Source organism: Meles meles, chromosome 17 (genome assembly GCF_922984935.1).
Source record: "Meles meles chromosome 17, mMelMel3.1 paternal haplotype, whole genome shotgun sequence".
NCBI classification, from domain to species: Eukaryota; Metazoa; Chordata; class Mammalia; order Carnivora; family Mustelidae; genus Meles; species Meles meles.
Genome location: NC_060082.1, coordinates 56,592,057 through 56,611,607, shown reverse-complemented (window position 1 = coordinate 56,611,607; position 19,551 = coordinate 56,592,057). Strand labels below are relative to the sequence as shown.

Here is a 19,551-nt window from a genome sequence, read left to right as displayed (position 1 = left end):
CTTGGATTTGTTTTTATTATAATTCCTTTCCAAGTCTGTGCCAGGAGCCCTCCAGTACACCAAGTCAAAGAGTTTATAACGGTAGCTTTCAAAAAAGTCTTTTAAGAACATAAAATCTGGGAAGATCTCAAAGGGAACTGGGGGAGAATTGGTGGTTTACAAGATTTGCTTCTTTTCTTGGGAATTCTGTCTTGAAACAGTACCAGAAACCTGAAATCGACATTATAAAATATCCCCCCGCCACCCCCCATTTAAGAGCTCTTTTTTTGGTCTTTTAGTCACCCGATAAAACTCTAGATTGGAGTCAAGAGATCCTGTCTAATTCAGTCATTTTACAAAGAAACTACTCTAGAGAGATAAAGTAACTTGCCTGGGGTCACAGAGTTAATTATCAGAGTACAACCTGTGCTTTCTGGTCCAGTTTTTTCCACGCCTGGTGAGCAGGAAAGGGGTCCTGCATACTCCTCCGCACCACATTGGCAATTCCTCCTTGGGCCCATGTTCCCAGATGCTGTCACGGCTGTCCACATTGTGCAGTGTACAACTGGGCTACAGTTAAAGTGATGTCATCCTCAGCGGACGCTGTGGACTTCCATGTTTTATGACCGTGTTCTGGCCAATGGCAGCGGAGGGTGTTTTGCTGGGACAAGAGATCATGGAACCCAGCAATCTCAGAGGAATCTGAGTCGCCAACCATTTCTCACCACTAGAGGCAACATGACAAGGAAAAAAGAAAAACCAATTCATTTTTTTCCCCTTTGAGTTAATATTGATTTTAAAGAAAAAAAAATACAAAACAGAAGCAAAGAAAATGAGAGATTTATTTAAAAAGAAAGCCTCCCAGGAATGTGCCCTGCTTCATCCTAGGATCTGCTTACAGCCCAAACTGTCCGTATCATCATCGTGTGCAGCCCTGTGATCCCTGATGTTTAGAAATCCATGATCCCAAGCACTGGATGATTCAAATGAGAACGAACAGGTAAATTACATCTAGTATACCCTGTTAAGACAAGAGAGTTTATTATTATTGTATTTTAGAATGGTTTTCAATCAGTATTGGAATTGAAAAAAAGGGGTTTTCTGACTAACCAGAAAACTTCTATTCCCTGAGCATCCCAACTAATCGAGGTTGTGTTACAAAGAGGCTGATCTTTCTAGACTATCAAGTCTAGAATTACATAACTTGCCAAGAAGAAACCAAACCAATCCAAAGATCTGCTCTTCTAATTTAAAACATTAAGATAGTAAATGTGAGTTTTTTCACTCTTAGAAATAGTGTAAAAAGTCTATACTATAAACAAAACCACATACATACTACAAAACACAAATGATTAGTCTCCAATTTTTGCATGTGATTGTTAGCTGTTTTGGGGGGTGTCAATAAAATACTAAATCAATAAATTAAGATTGTGTTAGCATGGAAAAGACAGGTAAGTAGTTGAAATAATATAGCAGGATGTTTCAATTCGGCGAGACTGCATGCTCTCAACATCCAGAAAATGGATTTCAGGGGACACAGTGAGGTCCATCCAGGGCAGAACTTGTTTTCTGTGGCCACAGGTCCACTTTGTACTGACCGGTGAGAACTTCCTGATGCCTGGCTCAGAGTGAGAGGTCTGTGCCAGGTGGTGAGTGATGTACTTTGATGGACAGGGAGGCAAGTCTATTAACTCAGTGGTCCCAACACATGACTTTTCTTGAACAAGAAAGATGAGGCTCAGCAATAGAAAAACAAAAATGAAACAATGAAAATGTCAAACAGATGATAAGGGGCTTGGTTTAAGAAGGAACAAGGACAAAAAATCTTGCTGGCTAGGAGCCCAGTAATTTCTCAAATTAAATTTCTAAGGAAAAACAAACCCTTTTCTTCCTCATCAGAGTATCACATTATAGAAAGCAATGAATAAAACAAAGTCCACATTCTAACTTCTATATCTGAATCCATATGAAAATCAAATTGTTTTTGCCCATTTGATCAATTCCTATAAAGCCAGGAGTGCATCCCTCATGTGGCTAAAATCGAGAGTAGGCGTTTCGTTGTTGCTGCTGTTGTAATGGCTGCTGGGCTTGCTGCTGCTGCAGGCGAATCTGCTGGGAATAAGGGTCTTCCAGGGATTTGACAAATATGGTAGTTCTGGGACCTGTCTTCCACACAATACCATTGGCGTCTTTCACTGAAGATTCCACTGTAATGTTGTGTGTTCCAAGGATGGCAAAGTTCAACAGAAACTGAGTACTGAAGTAATCGTTATGAGGTTCAACCCTCTGCTCCATCTCATTGGTCATATTGTCGATGGGTATCTGGAATGAAAAAACTGTTAAATGACAGTAAGAGCTAACATTCGCTCAGTGCTTCCTGTGAGCCAGGCCCCATACCAAGTGCTTACTTAATCCCTGCAAACAACCAAGAGGTTTAGGTACCATTTTTACCCTTGCCTTATAGATGAGGAAACCGAGGCAGAGAGGTTAAGTAATTTCTCCAAGGTCACACAGCTGATGAGAGGTGAGGATGGCATCTGAACCCAGGCAGGCTAACTCCAGAGCAGACACTCTTGAGTATTAAGTGATCCTGGCCCCTCACTCTCATTGAGTAGAACGAGCCTCTCCCCCGGCTCCCCTCACATGCCGCCCTTTCTCCCCTGTGGAGGAGCTCCGGACGTGCCACCTCATGACACGCCGCACTGGCACATTAGTTCAAGCTGAAGGCACTGGAGAAACAGCAGATGGAGGAATGGCGCCGACCTCCCCATTTTTACCTCAAACAGGCCATAAAGTCTCGCATGAGAAAGGTGCCCTTCTCTGTACCAAGAAGAGGAGAACGTCCTCATCACTAGAAACTGGCAGTCAACGCTGAAATGCACCCCACAAATAAACTCCAATGACCCCCACCTCCCACAGGTGCCCCCCAACCTCCACCCCTGCTCTTCCCCGCTTCGCTCCCAGTCACTTCCCTGGCTTACTGCCCCTCAACCCTTTCGTCTTCTGTCTTCCCAAATTTAGCCTTTCTTTGTCTAAAACTCACATAAGCTTTCTGCTCTGGTCACTTCTTTGGGTTTCCAGAGTCTTGTGAAGACTCCATGTCCGTGTACCATTGGAAGAAATGTGTATGCCTTTCTTATGTTAATCTGCCTCAATGTCAGTTTAGTCTTAGGTCTGGCTGGAGACCCTAAGACAGTGGAAGAGAAAATTTTCCTCTCCTACACTTGCTTACTCCACCCCAACTCCAATCCCCAGCTTCCTTTACTCTGTGAAGACAGATTCTGAGGAAACAGGGTGCAATCACCTGTTTCAGGGAGTTTAAAATCTAAGAGACTGAAAAAGAACCTAACACAAAGTCAATACAAGTTAGAGTTCTTTCTCTTACCAAGTCTGATCTTGTATTGCTTCAGTAATGCAATCTTTCTTACACAAATTTTCACAATTTTCCCACAAATTTTTAGAACTTGTACAGTGCTTACCTAATAATCAGTATCTTATTCAGACTGGAAGCACAATGTATCCTAAAACACAAGTTCATGGTCTGTTCACTTATTTAGCTAGACACTCATGTCTCTGGCCTTCAAGGAACAGAGTAGCACCTGCTGGTACCTGACCTGCACCCAACGTGAAGCATGCTAAGAGAGATACTGATTCTGGAACGCATATGAAGGTAGCCTTAATGACTATGTGGCCGGATTGCTCTAGGTTTATGTGTGTGTGTTTGTTGCACAATCAATGACATAAACATGCCCTAAAGCTCTGTCACTAAATGAGCATATCATGAGGTCAGTTTTCCAGAGAGACGTTTACCTATAACGCCGATGAGATGAAGTTACTGGCCAATTCAAGATCTTAGAATTATTTATAGGCCCTGTTTTGTTTGCACAACTTCTGTAGGGTTTTTATATCCCTAAAGAATATGCCTAACAACCAGGAACTTCCTTAAAAGGATCAGAAATAGGCCTAAGCAACCTGATCACTGAATGGATGATGCATTTCAAGTGGAAAACTCACTGCAAATGACATGACGAACCTTGTACTGTATGATTTATTCTACTGGCTTCCTGACTTTACGCAATGCCTCGAGAGGTAAGTTAATAAGCAGAAGACTGGCTTGAATGGTTTTTTTTTTCTTAACAGTCGAAATCAGTGTATACAAGAAACAAAGAGAATCACTGTTCTTTCAACCCTAATGAGGAGACAGCTGCAGACAGGGGTAGGTTAACTATGTAAATTCTCACCACAACCTTCCATGACAATAAGGATCGCCCAAACATAACACTTATACTCTACACACAGGAAATGACTTTTGTCATCACTCATCACATCTTTGCTACATGGGGCTACATAGGGCACCTCAATCTGTGTTACAGGAGTCAAAGAGAGCAAGAGAATGAAGCCTGAGCCTTATCAGTGCTGGCAAAGAAGGCTCATATTTTGATCTCTGTCTGCCTGGATGCTCTCTATCAACTGGTTCAAGCAGAGAAAAGAGAGGTATTATTTATCAGCTCCTCAAACCCCAATATGTGCTTTTAACGTATGTCCACGTCTCCCCTTGGGAGGTTTAATTGCAATCTGCTAAACCATGAAAACGACGGGAAAACTCCCATGAATGAGCTGATAAAATCCACATCACAACTGTGCCTCTTTTCTAAATTACCTTGTAGTCTTGTCCGGATTTACTCTGTAGCGTGGAAGAAACGTTCAGACAGACGGACTGAATTTTGCGAAACAGTCCTGGTTTAGATCCGTGTTGAACCACTCCCTCTACCTTTAGCGCCAGCTGCTGGTTATTCTGGACAGCGATGGGCTCTGCAGGGTTGCGGGGTGATGGTGACAGAGCCAGCTGGAAGACCAACGTGAAGATCAACGCTCACTAGCAAGAACACGCTTTCTGCCAGCAAACGTTTGTGCTGATTTTTGTCTATAGGTTACAGCGTTACACAGCTAAGGACCTGACCGCTGGGACAACCAAACAAATGCACCTTGCAGGTCAAGGGTTCCTTCTCCCTAATGTCTCTGCTAAATACCACTTCGTCTTCTACCCCAAACCCCAGTTCTGTGTGAGGGTAACAGAAAACAGTGAAGGCCCTAGTCTTCCCCGTTTCTGCAGTGGGGCATTTCTTTGACAACGAACCAATTCCAGCAGGGAAATGTGCTATGTAAATTTTCATATCTAGCTGCTGTCTCTTTGGTCTTACGTAATGTTAAAAAGGCTAAATTCAAGGGCAAGTGAATTTAAAATTCAAGAATTACATATATGATCAAGTCATAGTGGGATAAAAGTCAGTTTGCACAAATGAACCAAATGACATTTTAACTTCTCATTAATTTTTATTTAAGAACGTATTAAAAATCCCAAATACCTTTAAATTACAGAAAGCCCAAAGTCTGCTGAATGAAAAGATGGAAGAGGTGGGTCTTTCTGATGATGCTGAACACCGTCAGTCAACCCCATGCACATCCCACCCGAAGACCTCTTATCTAAGACAATCAATTTTCCGTATTACCCAGGTCATTCTGAAATGGAATACTCTGTTATTTACAACGAGAAGCATTCAAACGGATATGCAAAAGTGCACTGAAGACATTTACTGACAGAGGGATAATCTAGGAAATCTCCTGGAGGCTAGTTTTCCACCTCTTCCAACAATTCCATTCTCTGAATCAAAAAGAGCTTTTGAATTTGGAGTGGCTCAAATATTTTCAAATACTCATTTGCCAGCTCCTCAAAACGTGATACTCACAGACAAAAGCGCTCTGGAGGTAGGACTGGTAACGTTTTGCCAGACCGAATTCTTCTAAATAGGGTCGGAAAAGCCCAATCAGACATGAACTCAGCTCAAGATCCTTGTAGAGGATTATAAGGAAAACCTATCGGGATGCCTGGGTGGCTCAGTCTGTTAAGTCTCTGCTTTCGGCTCAGGTCACGATCTCATGGAGCTCAGGGATTGAGCCCTGGGCTCTCTGTTCAGTAGGAGCCTGCTTCCCCCCCTCCCTCTCTCTGCCTACTTGTGATCTGTCAAGTAAATATAAACAAACAAACAAACAAACAAATAAATAAATAAATAACTTTTTAAGAAATCTTAAAAAAAAAAGAAAGAAAACCTTTCAATTTATTCTTGGAGACAAGGGACAGAGCTGCAGGTAGCCAAACACCTGTCTACCAAGCCCAGCACTGACAGGTAAGGAAGGAAAGGGCTTACTTAACTCCCAAATCCCATTACCTTCACCAAACCACTTGATAAAGGTATAAAAAACTTATAACAAAAGGGTGTCCGTCTTTTTTTTTTTTAAAGATTTTATTTATTTGACAGACAGAGATCACAAGTAGGCAGCGAAGCAGGCAGACAGAGAGGAGGAAACAGGCCCCCTGCTGAGCAGAGAGCCAGATGTGGCGCTTGATCCCAGGACCTTGGGATCATGACCTGAACCGAAGGCAGAGGCTTTAACCCACTGAGCCACCCAGGTGCCCCAAAAGGGTGTCCGTCTTATCAAAACCAAAGGTAAGATCCTGAAGCAGAGCTATAGCCCATGTATTCCAGAAGGTAACTGGGTTTTTAATCTATATTAACCTCTGTATTTTGGTAGTGTTACCTTGATACTGGTAGACTGCAGTTTCTGGAAAAAATATCTCTGAAACGAAAGAGGAACTTTCAGCAAGGAAATGATGGCATCGCAGAGGCATGCTGTATGCTGGGAGGGAAAAAAGAAACTAAGTCAAATGAAAAGAAATTTCCAAATTTCATCAACAAATGGTACTTTCAGGAAGAAGTTTAAAAAGTACAAATGGTCTTTTGAAGAACACTGCAAGGGTACATACCCATCAGGAAACAGGCAGAACACACAAATGTTTGCCAAATCATTCGTGTCAAGGAGTACAACTGCAGATTTTTACTTCATTTTTAAGTATATTTAATAAAAAGTGAAATGTAGGAGAAAATCTTGCAGGCCAAATAATGCAGAAATTGTGCATTTCTGTAGCATTGGAGCTATTAGGTACAGTATTATATAATTAGTTTAGATACTACAATATAGGGTCACTTTCTGACGGTAAAGCAGGATCAAGAACATATGATAAGGAAGCCAGCGCAGTACACTGATGTCTGAGGCCTAACACCAAACCCCACGGGGAGCCTTGCTGCCTTGCTCTTCCCTCCCATATCCAGAGGGTGGCTTGCCTGTCCTTGTGGCCAGGGGTCCTGGAGAGTGAGCGATGGTGGAAACTTACTGGAATTCTGAGCAAGAATGACTATACAGTTCAACTCTACAGAACTCCGAAATTTCAGTAAGAGTACCTTACTTCAAAAATCCATTTCACAAACTTAACTGAGTTTTGAAACTCCCAGAAAAGCTGCAGAAGAGAATCACCACAGTGAATCCTTTGTGGCTTAGTAAAGGGAGTCATACAACTAGCATTTAAGAGTTCTAAGATATCACACACATTTATCTATTTAAAACCACTTCATTGAGGTACGGCTGACATACAAAAGTCTGTACCTATTTACTGTATCCAACTTGATGAGTGGAGATGAGTATCGCCCCGGCCGCCGTCAAAGATATTACAGAGGTCACCCAGGCCAGTCCTTAATTTTGCTGATGACACAGGTCACCCAGACCGCAACAGGACAAGCTGGAACTAGAACCTAGGTTGTCTCTTAGTTCAATGACTTCGTTCTATTTCACTAATGATTCACCAGCTTAACAGACAAAAAACTACAGTGCCGTCAGAACACGTGTAACTTCGGGGGACCCAGAACTATTCTGGTTGGTCTACCCTCCCCTCCTCAGTCTACTTCCCCATCAGTGGTCCCAAAGCACCTCAGGGTGAAAACCACTCTACTCTGCAGGCTGCCCTTCCAAGCTCCTGATGCCAAGCAGGGTGCCCCCTAGTTGCCTACGTCGTAAACAGTTTTGAACAACTGGGCATTAAGGCTGCACACGGGAAGATCCCACCCTTACTGGTTTCATGGTGCTGAACACTTTGTGTCCAATAGGCCCATAATACAAATGGGAGATCTGTTACTTGAGAAAACCACAACATAGATTCCAACACGTTGGGTCTCTTTCTTCAGGTTTAACTGCCAACGCAACATTATTCATCCTTCCGCAACCAGAGATCTGGGAAGCATTTGCAGGGACATCCTACTAGGAGTGGAAGTCTGACGCCAAGAGTACTGGAGGAGAGACACCTCTTTCAAGGATGGGCTAAAGCCGACCAAAAGTGACCTCAGGCTGTTCCCTGGTAAAAAGGCACCATTCTCCCTTTCGAAAGAATGGATGCAGATTTTCTAATTACAGGAGCAGTGTGGACGGCCTCGGCCGCCGGCACCTGGGGCACACCTCCATGTCAGCAGCAGATGACCACACAGGAAGCGTCTGGAGACACGAAGTCCCATGCTATGGTTAGTAAACCCGCAGGAGGACGAGCAGAGCACCAGCACTCTCTTCTTTCTTGAATCCGGCACTTTCCAGCCTTTGTATTTTTTGATATTTAATCAATGTCTTGCACAGATGTGTATATCTCCTTCAAAGATTATCTTTACTGTCCCTTAGCAACCAAATCTCAATGTCAAACTACCCCTGTTGATTCAGTTCAGCAAATATTTACTGATGATCGTATGCAGAAAGCGGTATGTCCAGGAAAAGTTTCTGTCCTGAAATCTGATCTAACTCTTCTGCAACTCGCCTTGTCAATTTCTTCTTACACACGTGATAAAAGGTGAGAGGACAGAGTGAGAAGAGTGGGAGCCAGAAGAGAGCTGCAGGGGATATCAGCATCTAGCAGGGCGGGACAGCTCCCCAGGGTGTGAGTTCAGAGGCCTGGTCTTAGGGACTGAATGTCTGTATTCTCCCAACTTTATTTTGAAGTCCTAGCTCCCAGTGTGTTGGTAATTAGAGGTGGGGCCCCATGATGGGATTATAAGAAAAAAAGTGACCAGAGTTCCTTCATCTCCCTGGTCTGAGGGCACAGTGAGAAGGGGGAACGTGTGGAAGAGGCCAGAGGGTCCTCACCAGGACCAAACTGGCTGCCACCTTGATTCTGGACTTTCCAGACCCCACACCTAGGAAAAAGAAGTATCTGTTGTTCAAGCCACCCAGTCTAGAGGGATCTTCGTATAGGGGCCCGAGCTGACTTAAGACACTGGGGAATGCCCAGGCAGGGAGGAGAAAATCTGGGTGAGTGTGTGTCAGTCTGTCCTGTGGTTTAAAAGACTGAAGAAGAACAAGAGCTCAACATGCCCCAAGGCCGCAGAGATTCAGCAGGCCAAAGGGGAAGCAGTGCACCAAAGGACATCGGTGGCATCCCCTGGTAGAAGTGATTCATTGCCAGGTAGACAATGAGCCCCGTTCTTCGTTTCCATGGGCTAGTGGTTCTCAGCCTCGGTGGCAGGACAGCATCACCTGGGAGTCTTGAAACATACTAACGTCTGGCCCTCAACTGCAGAGATTGAGTTAACTGATCTGGAGTGGAGCCTGGGTACTGACGTATTTTTTTAAAAAGCTTCCAAAGTGATTCCAGTGTATAGTCAGGGTTGACGACTATTGCAATTTCAGCTAAACTGTTATAAAGGGGGGGAGGCGAAGAAGTTTCCTGTGTTCTGGGGGAGCAGACTCGACCCATTACTTAAGTGTGCCGCAGCCGCAGAGGTGCCGGGCACCGCCATGGACGGCGATGCTGCCAGGCAGGTATGAGAGCAGCCCTGTATGAAGCCAGCGTGGAGAAAACCGGCAGGTGAACTGACTAAAGTCACGGGGTTAGGAAGTGCCCGAGTTGGATAAAAACCCACGTCTGTGTCATAAAAACTCGATGAAACAAAGGCCACTTGCCATGTAAGAAACAGGGGTGCATTTCCGATCGAGTGAGTCCACTTCCTCCAAGACGCGACTGTATACAGACATCATTCTCCGCTCATACTCACTGTCTGCGTGCGCAGCTCCAGCAGACCCAGATTCCTGGAAGCTGAGGTCAGATCAGTAGCAATTAATCAACCCATCTTATCAGTCATCCCTTATCAACCCAACCAATCAGTCACCATCTTAACGTCTAAACGTGTTAGACACTTTCTACATATTCTCATTTATTTGGTAAAATAACAAAGTAGGCACCGCTGTTTCCATTTTACAGATGAGCCAACTGAGGCTTGAAGACGTTAAGTGACTTGCCTTCAGTCACGCAACTAGTGAGTATCAAGCCGGGAATTCACACCCAGACCTGACTTCAAATTATGTAAGGCTGATCACTTCGGTTGTTAGGTGGTAGAAAAATACTTAACCTTTGCCTCTGCCATGAGGTGAAGGAGACCTAAGACATTTGAAAAGGTAACCAGCAGCATAAAGCGTGCAGGCTAAATGCCCCGTAACCAGTGAAGATACATAAATAAAAGATCAGAATGTGGGGGGAGTGGGGAATGCCACGGAAGACATGGGTCCTGAACAAACCACTGAGCAAGCAGGTCAGATAAGATGTGAAGAGAAGAAGTGTGGTGGGCGCCCAGGGCTGCAGAAATGGCATGAATCCAGAGCACAGACAGGGAAAAAGCGGGAACGTTCAGGGGAGAGCGAGCACACAGAACATGCTGGGAAAGTTTGACCTAGATTTCCTCCTTCTTCCTCTACTGCCTCACACCCCAAAAAGTATTTCTGAAAGTATTTCTAAGTGAGAAAAGAAAGCAAAGCTTTTGTGTTCTAACTAAACTTTCACAGGAGTACTTGCAAACGCAATATAGATAATTCAGCCACACCAGGCATCAGACTGTTCTTATTCTTCCCTTATTACCCTTTTAACATCCGCTGTGTGTGTTGAAAGGCACCACGAAGGCACTTCCCCCAGGTACCTTATACAGGTTATTCCCTACAACTGTCACAAGCACTCCAGGAGACAGGCATCCTTATTTACCTGTAGTCCACGCACATATGGCTCAGGGAGATGAAATTTCAGGCACGTATTTCTACAACTAGAGTGAATGCTAAAGGATTCATCATGTTTGTAACTGCCTGGCTCCAAAGCTTTGCTCCCTGCTCTGTACTATACCTCAAGCTCCAACAAGACAAGACCTGAACCTCATTTATAAGACTCTAAGAAAAATTCTACACACAAAGCCTAAAGACATTTAAGTCTTTTATATCTGCTACTAAGAGGGTCTAAATTCAGAATACACTGCCCTACCTATAAAGATTCATGTACTTAAAAAATACGCTTCGTTGAGACGTAAGTTATAAAAGCACAGGGACACACCTATCCGAAATACCGCCTTCTAGTCAATTCCCACTTCTGACCCAAGCCAACCACTGGTGTGTTTTCTATCACTGTAAGTGGGATGTTTCCTGTTATTTCATATAAAAAGAGTCCCCAAGCGTGCACTATTTTGTGTCTGGTTTCCTTCACAGCATGTTTTTGAGAGTCATTCATGTGTTTTGCATGTATCAATAGGTCGTTCATCTTTATTGCTGAGTAGTATTCCATCGTATGGATGTAATGGATGTATGAGTTTATCCATTCACCTGTTGAGAGGCATCTGGATCTTTACAGTTTCTGTTATTACAAATTAAGCTGCAATGAAATCTTACATATGAAATTTCACATATGAAATTTTACACTACATTTCTATGTGGAAATATGTACCAGTCATATGATAACTGCCAACAGTTTCCCAAAGTGGCTGAACTGAATAATTTTGTATTCCCCAAATGGTAGGAAGTCAAGCTCCTCCACACCCTAATACTGGATATTGAAGGTCTTCTTAATTTTAGCCATTTTATTGGGTGTTTGTAGGTATCTCATTGAGATTTTAATTTGCATTTCTCTGATGTGTAATGATGTTAAGCACTGTTTGCTTAGCAGACATTAGCATATCTCCTTTTCTGAAACATTTGTTCAAATCTGTCAATTTGTAAAAACTGAATTATCTTGAGTTGTTGTGTTCTTAATATCCTGAATACAAGTCCTCTGATAGAATATATTTGGTATTACCAAATATCTGTGACCTGTCTTTTCATTTTCTTAATGGCATCTTCCGAACAGCAGAAATTTAAAAATTTAAGTTCAATTTAGCAAGTTTTTCTCTTCTGGTAACTGCTATTTGTATCCCAAGAAATCTCTATGGATCTCCAGGTCATGAAGACTTTCTCCAATGTAGTCTTCTAGAAAGTTTACAGTTTTATCTTTTATATTTTGGTCTATGATATATTTAGAATTAATTTTTCTGTATGGTGTGAAGCAAGGTCAAGATTCTTCCCCCCCCCCCATATAGATAAACTAGCTATCCTAGCATCACTCGTTGAAGAAAATTATCCTTTCCCCATTGAATTATCTAGGTACCTTTGTCAAAAATCCAATGTTTACATATGTGAGTGGTCTCTCCATATTTTGGGCTCTCCATTCTACCATCAAGCCAATACTGCATTGTCTTAATCACTATAGCTTTATAGTAAAACTTGAAATGTTTGTTAAGTCCTCCACTTCAGCTTTTCTCCTTTATTCTGCAATACGGTGAGTTACGCTGTTTGATCTTCTACTGTTAACCTGGTATTCCTGGGATAAAACCTACTTGGTCTTGATGTACTATCTTTTGTATATTCCTGGATTCAATTTCTACATGCTTTCTTAAAGATCTTTATACCTTTGCTCAGGATTGTTGTTATTCCCTTATTATGGATTTTAATAGCTATAGGATTTGGATTGGTACTTTTTTTTTTCAAAGATTTTATTTATTTGTTTGACAGACAGAGATCACAAGTAGGTAGGGAGAGAGAGAGAGGAAGGGAAGCAGGCTCCCTGCTGAGCAGAGAGCCCAATGCGGGGCTGGATCCCAGTATCCTGGGATTATGACCTGAGAGGCAGAGGCTTTAACCCACTGAGCCACCCAGGTGCCCCTGGACTGGTACTCTTACTTGACTTCTGATACTGGTAATTCATGTTCCTTTACTGCTCAGACTAGCTAGTATTATCAGTTTTATTGATCTTTTCAAAGAAACACTGATTTTCTCACTATTTATTTCTCATGCACTGATTACTGTTTATATTTTTATTTCTTTCATTCAAATTATTTTGAGTTTGCTTTCTTTTTCTAGCTTCAGATAAGGCAGAAATTTAGATCACTGATTTTAAAACTTTCTTTTTCTGTTATTTAAAAAAAAAATCATCTAAAGCTATCAATTTCCCTCTAAGCTCTGCTTTAGCTGCATCCCACAAGTTTTGATAGGTGCTTTTCTCATTTTCATTCAGTTTAACATATTTTCTAATTTCCCTTCTGATTTCTTAACCAACTGGGTTATTCAGAAGTCTCATTTAATTCTAAATATGTGGGGACTTTCTAGAGATCATTTTTGTTAGTCCATTCTAATTTGTCAGATAATATATTCTATATGATTTCAATGCTTTAAAATTTGAGATTTGGGGGCGCCTGGGTGGCTCAGTGGGTTAAGGCCTCTGCCTTTCGCTCAGGTCATGATCCCGGGGTCCTGGGATCGAGCCCCGCATCGGGCACTCTGCTTGGCGGGGAGCCTGCTTCCTCCTCTCTCTCTCTGCCTGCCTCTCTCCCTACTTGTGATCTCTATCTGTCAAATAAATAAATAAAATCTAAAAAAAAAAAAAAAAAAAAAAAAAATTAAAAAAAAATTAAAATTTGAGATTTGCTTTCTATCCTAGTATATGGTTTATCTCATTAAATGTTCTAAATGCACTTGAAAAGAACACGTATGCTGCTGTTGGTAAATACATGTCAATTAGATCAAAATAATTGGAGGTGTTGTTAAAGTCTTCTATACCCTGAGAAATTTTCCGACAAGTTGTTCCATCAATTGCTCAGAGGACGGTGTTGGGAACTTTGTAATTGTGGATTTATTTTTCTTTCAGTTCTGCTTTGCTTTTTTTCTTCTTCAGTTTTTGCTTCATATATTTGGAAGATCTGTTACTTTGTACATAAATATTTACAATTATGTCTTTTTTTTTTTCTTTTTTTTTTTTCAATTATGTCTTCTTGACCCTTCTGGTGTTTCTTCTGAATGCTCTCAGTGTTAATAATAAATTATTATTATAATTAATAATAATAATATTAATAAGATCTCTTCATTTGGCTCGTTGGAACTCAAACATTTCTCAGACATGTGTGGGCTCTAGGAGCTTATAATATGTGTGAGTTCACATGTTTGAGCTCTGTTCAGCTTACAGCTTCCTGGTAATTATTCTTTCCCTTGTAGTTTTTTGCCTGGCCTTGGGGAGCTGCACCTTATGTATGTGTACCTTAGCATTCGGCCAAAGATTCACAGCCTGTGAAATTTCTGGAACTCTTTCCTGGGGAAGCATCTTCATCTCTCCTGTATTCTGTCCTGCAAATTCTGGCTTCTTCTGCACCCTGATCCCTATCTCTTCAACTAAGCAAGACCACCAGGTTCTGCTTTGGTTACTCCTCCCTGAGAGGCAGTCTAAAAAGTGCCTCCAGGGAGAGGAATGTGAAGACTCTTGTAGGGTTTACCTTACTTATTTCCCTCCTCTGAGGGATTACATTCCTGAGTTTCCTATTGCCCAACATCTGAAAAGAGTTGATGTATATGTTTTATCCAGGTTTTAGCTGTTTTCAACAAAAGGAAAAGTCCAGTCTTATTTACTGTGTCACTGTCACAAATTGTTCCCTCACCTTTTAGGCAGTAACACAAAGATTAAGCACAAAGGAATCATACAGAGCAAATAAAAAGCTACAGTAGAAAAATGGCAATGGACAACCTTCTCAAAATACTTCTTTTTGATAATTCTAAAAAGTTGGGATGAGGTGATCATATTCATAATTATAGACATTTGCCCTGTCCTAATCCGTATTTATTGTTACTGGCTTAGTCACTATGTTAGGTGTCAGAGATAAGAAAACAAGGTCTCTTCCCCTCAAAAAGCTCCTAGGCTATGAAAAAGATGGACAGATTAGTGAAATACTAAAATTATGCCTCACTCTTGAGGCTTCTTAGCTGCTAGTCTTTATTTGGAAAGTGCAGAATATAACATCAAGAACAGAAGTTTTAGAAGGAATCCACACTCTGTGATTGTATACTATTGAGGATGAAACCAAAAGAATACTCCTTCAAGGTGCAAGCTTTCCTTTCTAGTTTTTCCCTTCTATGAAGGGCAGAGGCTAAGGGAATAGGTTTGGAGGATGAGAGGGGAGGGAGAGGAGTGAAAAAAAGTGGCAGGAAGGACAGAGAGTGAGAGAGTAGCAAGTGTAAGCTGGCTGGGGAACTCCCTTCACCCCATCCCTGCGGACAACGCACCCAATCCGGTAAAAAGTCAGTCAAGAAAAACACTTATTTATACTTATTAAGCCAAACAATAGTACGATGATATCTGGGTGCTAAGAAGTAAACTGAGTATGCCACAGTAAGAAATGATGGGATCCTCGAAGCATCAATTAATTGGCAAGGATTCTATAAGGTACATGGAGGGTTAAGAACATTTTGAAACTTAAAAGGAAGGTTTTTTTGTTTTAAAATAAGCAAATATTATATTAAAAAGGATTGGCTGAGTGGGGACAAAGATAGCCAAGTGGTCTAGTCTGAGAGTAGGCAGAACTTTAAAACAGAAGCAAGGATCTTGCTATTGTCCTGAAAAGAAATGGTAAGTCAATGTTTTAGGGTAGAGAAATCTCTGGTTTGTTGATATATTCTCTTTGAGGAAGCTGACCTTGGAACCACAGGCCTTACTAAATTGGAAATTATAGACAGTTGAAAAGGCACATTCCAAAACAGAATACTGTAATACCAAAAAAAAAAAAAAAAAAAGATCATTCTTTAATAAAATATTTTGAATAATTAGTTAATGGGAGAGGAGAGAAGAATATTAATAAAGCAAAAGCAGGAATATTTTTTTAAGAAATCAAAGAATAAAAAATTCAAGCTTAATTATTAACCCAATTTTTCACACCAAAATTTAGCTATAGTATATAAGAAGAAAATATTCAAATTCAAAGAATTTCTTCCCAGTTATTCTTCCAAGTCAATGTTTTAAAAATAGGAGGCAGTGGGGTGCCTGGGTGGGCTCAGTCAGTTAAGTGTCCTACTCTTGATTTCAGCTCAGCTCTCCATCTCGGGGTCCTGAGATTGAGCCCTGCCTCAGGGTCCACACTTGTTGGGGGAGTCTGTTTGAGACTCTCTCTCCCTTCTCTCTCAAATGAATAAAGAAATCCTTTCCAAAAAAAAAAAAAAAAAAAAAAAAAAAAAGGCAGAGGTAAATAAGCCATGGAATCAGAAAAAAACAAGTTTTGTCACTAGGTGTGTGACCTCAGGCAAACACTAACAAAGTCCCTCTTCTCTGTTCTTCTATAAAAGCTCTCCCAAAACACATATAATACCTCTTCCAAAACACGTGTTGTGATGACTAGGTAAGGTAACACTGGAAAATATACTTTAATGTAAACTATTACTAGAAATACCTTGCTGATTCTGGGTCCAAAATCAGGGCTTCTATTGCATGAGATATCAGTAAACAGCTCTGCTGCTGTCTGGGTTAGTGTTAAGGTTATACAAGAAAACAGAGAAATCCACGTAGACTTTATATTACCGGAATATCTAGTCAAAATGAGGACTATATTTTTAGTTACGGAAACCATATATTATCAAATCAAGTAGTTTGAGACTTCATTATTTCTTTTTCCTTTTTAAGGGATGTATGTTGTTTTTAATAGTGATTCTTAAATTCTGCTCCAGGAAGAGTACTTCAGAGGCTGCCTAATGTGGGAAGGGGGAACCGAGCAGCAGGCTCCATGATTCAATCACAGAAACTGTTCTCCTCTGCTCTGGTGGAGGAGTTTCGTCGATAAAAGTTAAAAGCAACAACAATAAAAATGGTCTGTAATGGGGCGCCTGGGTGGCTCAGTGGGTTAAAGCCTCTGCCTTCAGCTCAGGTCATGATCTCAAGGTCCTGGGATGGAGCCCCGCATCGGGATCTCTGCTCAGTGGGGAGCCTGCTTCCTCCTCTCTCTCTGCCTGCCTCTCTGCCTACTTGTGATCTCTCTCTCTGTCAAATAAATAAATAAAATCTTTAAAAAAAAAAAAATGGTCTGTAGTTACCCCAGAGATTCTGAAGCTGGGAGCTCCAGGGATCTGGTAACCCTCCTGGGACGATATAAATGTGCCGGGGTGTGTGCAGAAATGCATTCTGTAGAGGAAAGGGTCCATAGCATTCACTAGGTTTTTACTTAAAAACCAAAGTGCCAAGCACTACGGATTTATAGTTTCCACAACTTAAAAACAATGTACCTCTGCTCTTCTTCCAAAAAGGATCTGAGGCTGCTAATAAAATATGAAGAGCTCAAAGAGGAGGACTCAAGAAGCCAGAGTGACGACTGCAACTGGAGATCACCAATGGAAGGTGATGGGAACCAGGGTATTCACCATGAAGAAGACAGAGGTAACAAAAGGGAAAATGGTTTTCTGGTGGGAAAATGTGTTGCCTTCTCCAGTGTAGCTCGAGGGAGCACGAAGTATGCAACAGTGGTGGGACCTGGGTTTGGGAGGCTCGTCCTAGTGGTGGAGAAGGACCACCACTGAGTCACCCACTTTTTAAACAAAAAGTCCGGTTGAAGTTAAAAAGTAAAATTATGCCACTCATACTAGGTTTCAAAAGAGAAGTTATTAATTATAATAAATTTATAGGCTTATCTAAACATACATATTTTCAGTTAAGCGTATCTAGAGCATTTACTCTACGTTTAAAAGAATAGTTCCAGAGAACGAGAAACACTGAAGCAGCTTAGGATACAGTTCCACATTCCTCAACGTGGCCGAATCGGCATCAAAAGATGCCTGATAGAGATCCCCATATCGGGAAGCAAGGCTTCGGAATTCTTCCATGGACTGTTTCATCTAAAAAGAGGGAAAAGTATCAATTACAAGGAACATGCTATCATTATTATATAATGATATACCATAGAAACCAAACATAAAAAAAAAACAACTATCCTCAATCAAATCCAAAAAGTAGTTCAATGCTTTCCATTTCCATTCCATTCATGCTTATAAACTTTGTTAAATAAAATTAACAAAGATGGGAAATGAAATTCTAAAGGTTCACAAAATTACAGTAATAATACACATGACACACAGAAACAAAAAACCCTGCTTTTTTAGCTTCAATTAAAACACTAAAACAATTAAAACAGTTATAAATATGTAGAATCCAGTGAGACATCATCAGTCATTTTGTCATTCTAATAAAACATCAAGCCTATTTTTGGCAAACAGATGAGTTAAGCATCTGATGGTTAATGTCCATTAGTCAAGCAGCTGATTTTGAAATCTCAGGATCTTTCATCTCACGACTAACCTCAAAAACCTCTAAAGTGTAAATAAAAACTGCACAGAAAACAGAGTGAAGACACACCTGATTGGAGATGCGGCCGCACCTCTGAAGGTCATTCCCTAAGGTCATGGCAATTGTCGTGGCAATAGCCGGTGGGGGGCTTGTCTTGAGGCTATTACAAGTACAGATAAGTTGAGAGAAGGCTTGTAGAAGGTCAATCCTGAGTTTTACAAATTCACACTGAAAACTTAAAGGATTCAGTGGTGTGCTGGCAGCCTGGGGGGAGAAAAAGATATATATAAGACAAAAGTAAATAGAACAGCCAGATGGTACCATACAAAGTATTCGTCACCGTCTGTGCAAAAGAGCAGTAGTTCTAACACGGATGGATAAACACCTACGTTATAAGAGAAACAACGAAGTATTAGAGAGAAAGTTATTAGCACCAGCTGTGAAAGACTATATGTCTCATCCATATTCAGGTTCCTACGCCCTATACTCACGAAGACCCCACAGCATCTGGGTTGGCTAGATTATCACCAGTAACATATCACTTGAGGGACACTTCAAGGACATCATCAGTCTTCCAAAACCCCCTTCATCACCGCCTTCCTACCTTTCTCACCTGAAATTCTCATCACTGGAATCATTGACAGGACTTTTCAAAGCTGGGAGTGGGGAGGAAAGAAAGATAAGGACGGGAGAAATACAGTGGTTGACAGTCACGTGTTGCCTCATGGCTGTAGTTTTCCACTGTGAGCCCAGATTAATTTTAAAAAGAATTTCTGAGCAGACACACACACGGAGAGGCTACCAAGGAAGAACAGCTTACAACGCACAAATAAGTTTCAGCGAGGAGGAGAGGCGCCAGGGCTGAGTCTGGGATAGCAAAGAGCAGCATCAGCTAGGCGGACGGGGCAGGGAATGTAAGTGAAGCTGGTGTGTGCGGGAGCTAGGACCACCTTAATCTACTCAGCAACTACTCCGGCAGAGATCCTAGCATGGTGCTTTCAAGAAAAGGCGTACCAAAAATCTGCTGAACTAACATCAATGGAAACAGTGATAACAACTTTCTCTCCAGTAGGACGAGCTTAAAACATGCTGATGCTCTTTGTGCCTCAGATACTACTTAACACTATTCCTTTAGCCGGAGAGCAAGGCCATTTGACTTTGGGTTTCCAGAAGTTGGTTACGGTATTACCATCTGGCCAAGTACCACATATTAACCTTATGGTAAGTTGTGTTATTTGGTAGCACTCATATTTTACTCTGCGAAATAATTAGCC

General features: G+C 41.5%; 1 protein-coding gene across 2 annotated transcripts in view; it reads right to left on the bottom strand.

The window, feature by feature from the left end:
* Positions 1-803: 803 nt before the first annotated feature.
* INTS7 (integrator complex subunit 7) overlaps positions 804-19,551 on the bottom strand; it is a 91,730-nt gene continuing 72,982 nt past the window's right edge. For both annotated transcript variants that reach the window (XM_045983453.1, XM_045983454.1), the window contains 7 exons: positions 18,347-18,541; positions 17,726-17,829; positions 16,398-16,466; positions 9,811-9,943; positions 6,577-6,675; positions 4,640-4,825; positions 804-2,301 (listed from right to left, as the gene is read on the bottom strand). In XM_045983453.1, coding sequence (XP_045839409.1) covers positions 2,014-2,301; positions 4,640-4,825; positions 6,577-6,675; positions 9,811-9,943; positions 16,398-16,466; positions 17,726-17,829; positions 18,347-18,541 — 1,074 coding nt within the window. In that variant the 3' untranslated portion in view covers positions 804-2,013. The remainder of the gene's footprint in view (positions 2,302-4,639; positions 4,826-6,576; positions 6,676-9,810; positions 9,944-16,397; positions 16,467-17,725; positions 17,830-18,346; positions 18,542-19,551) is intronic.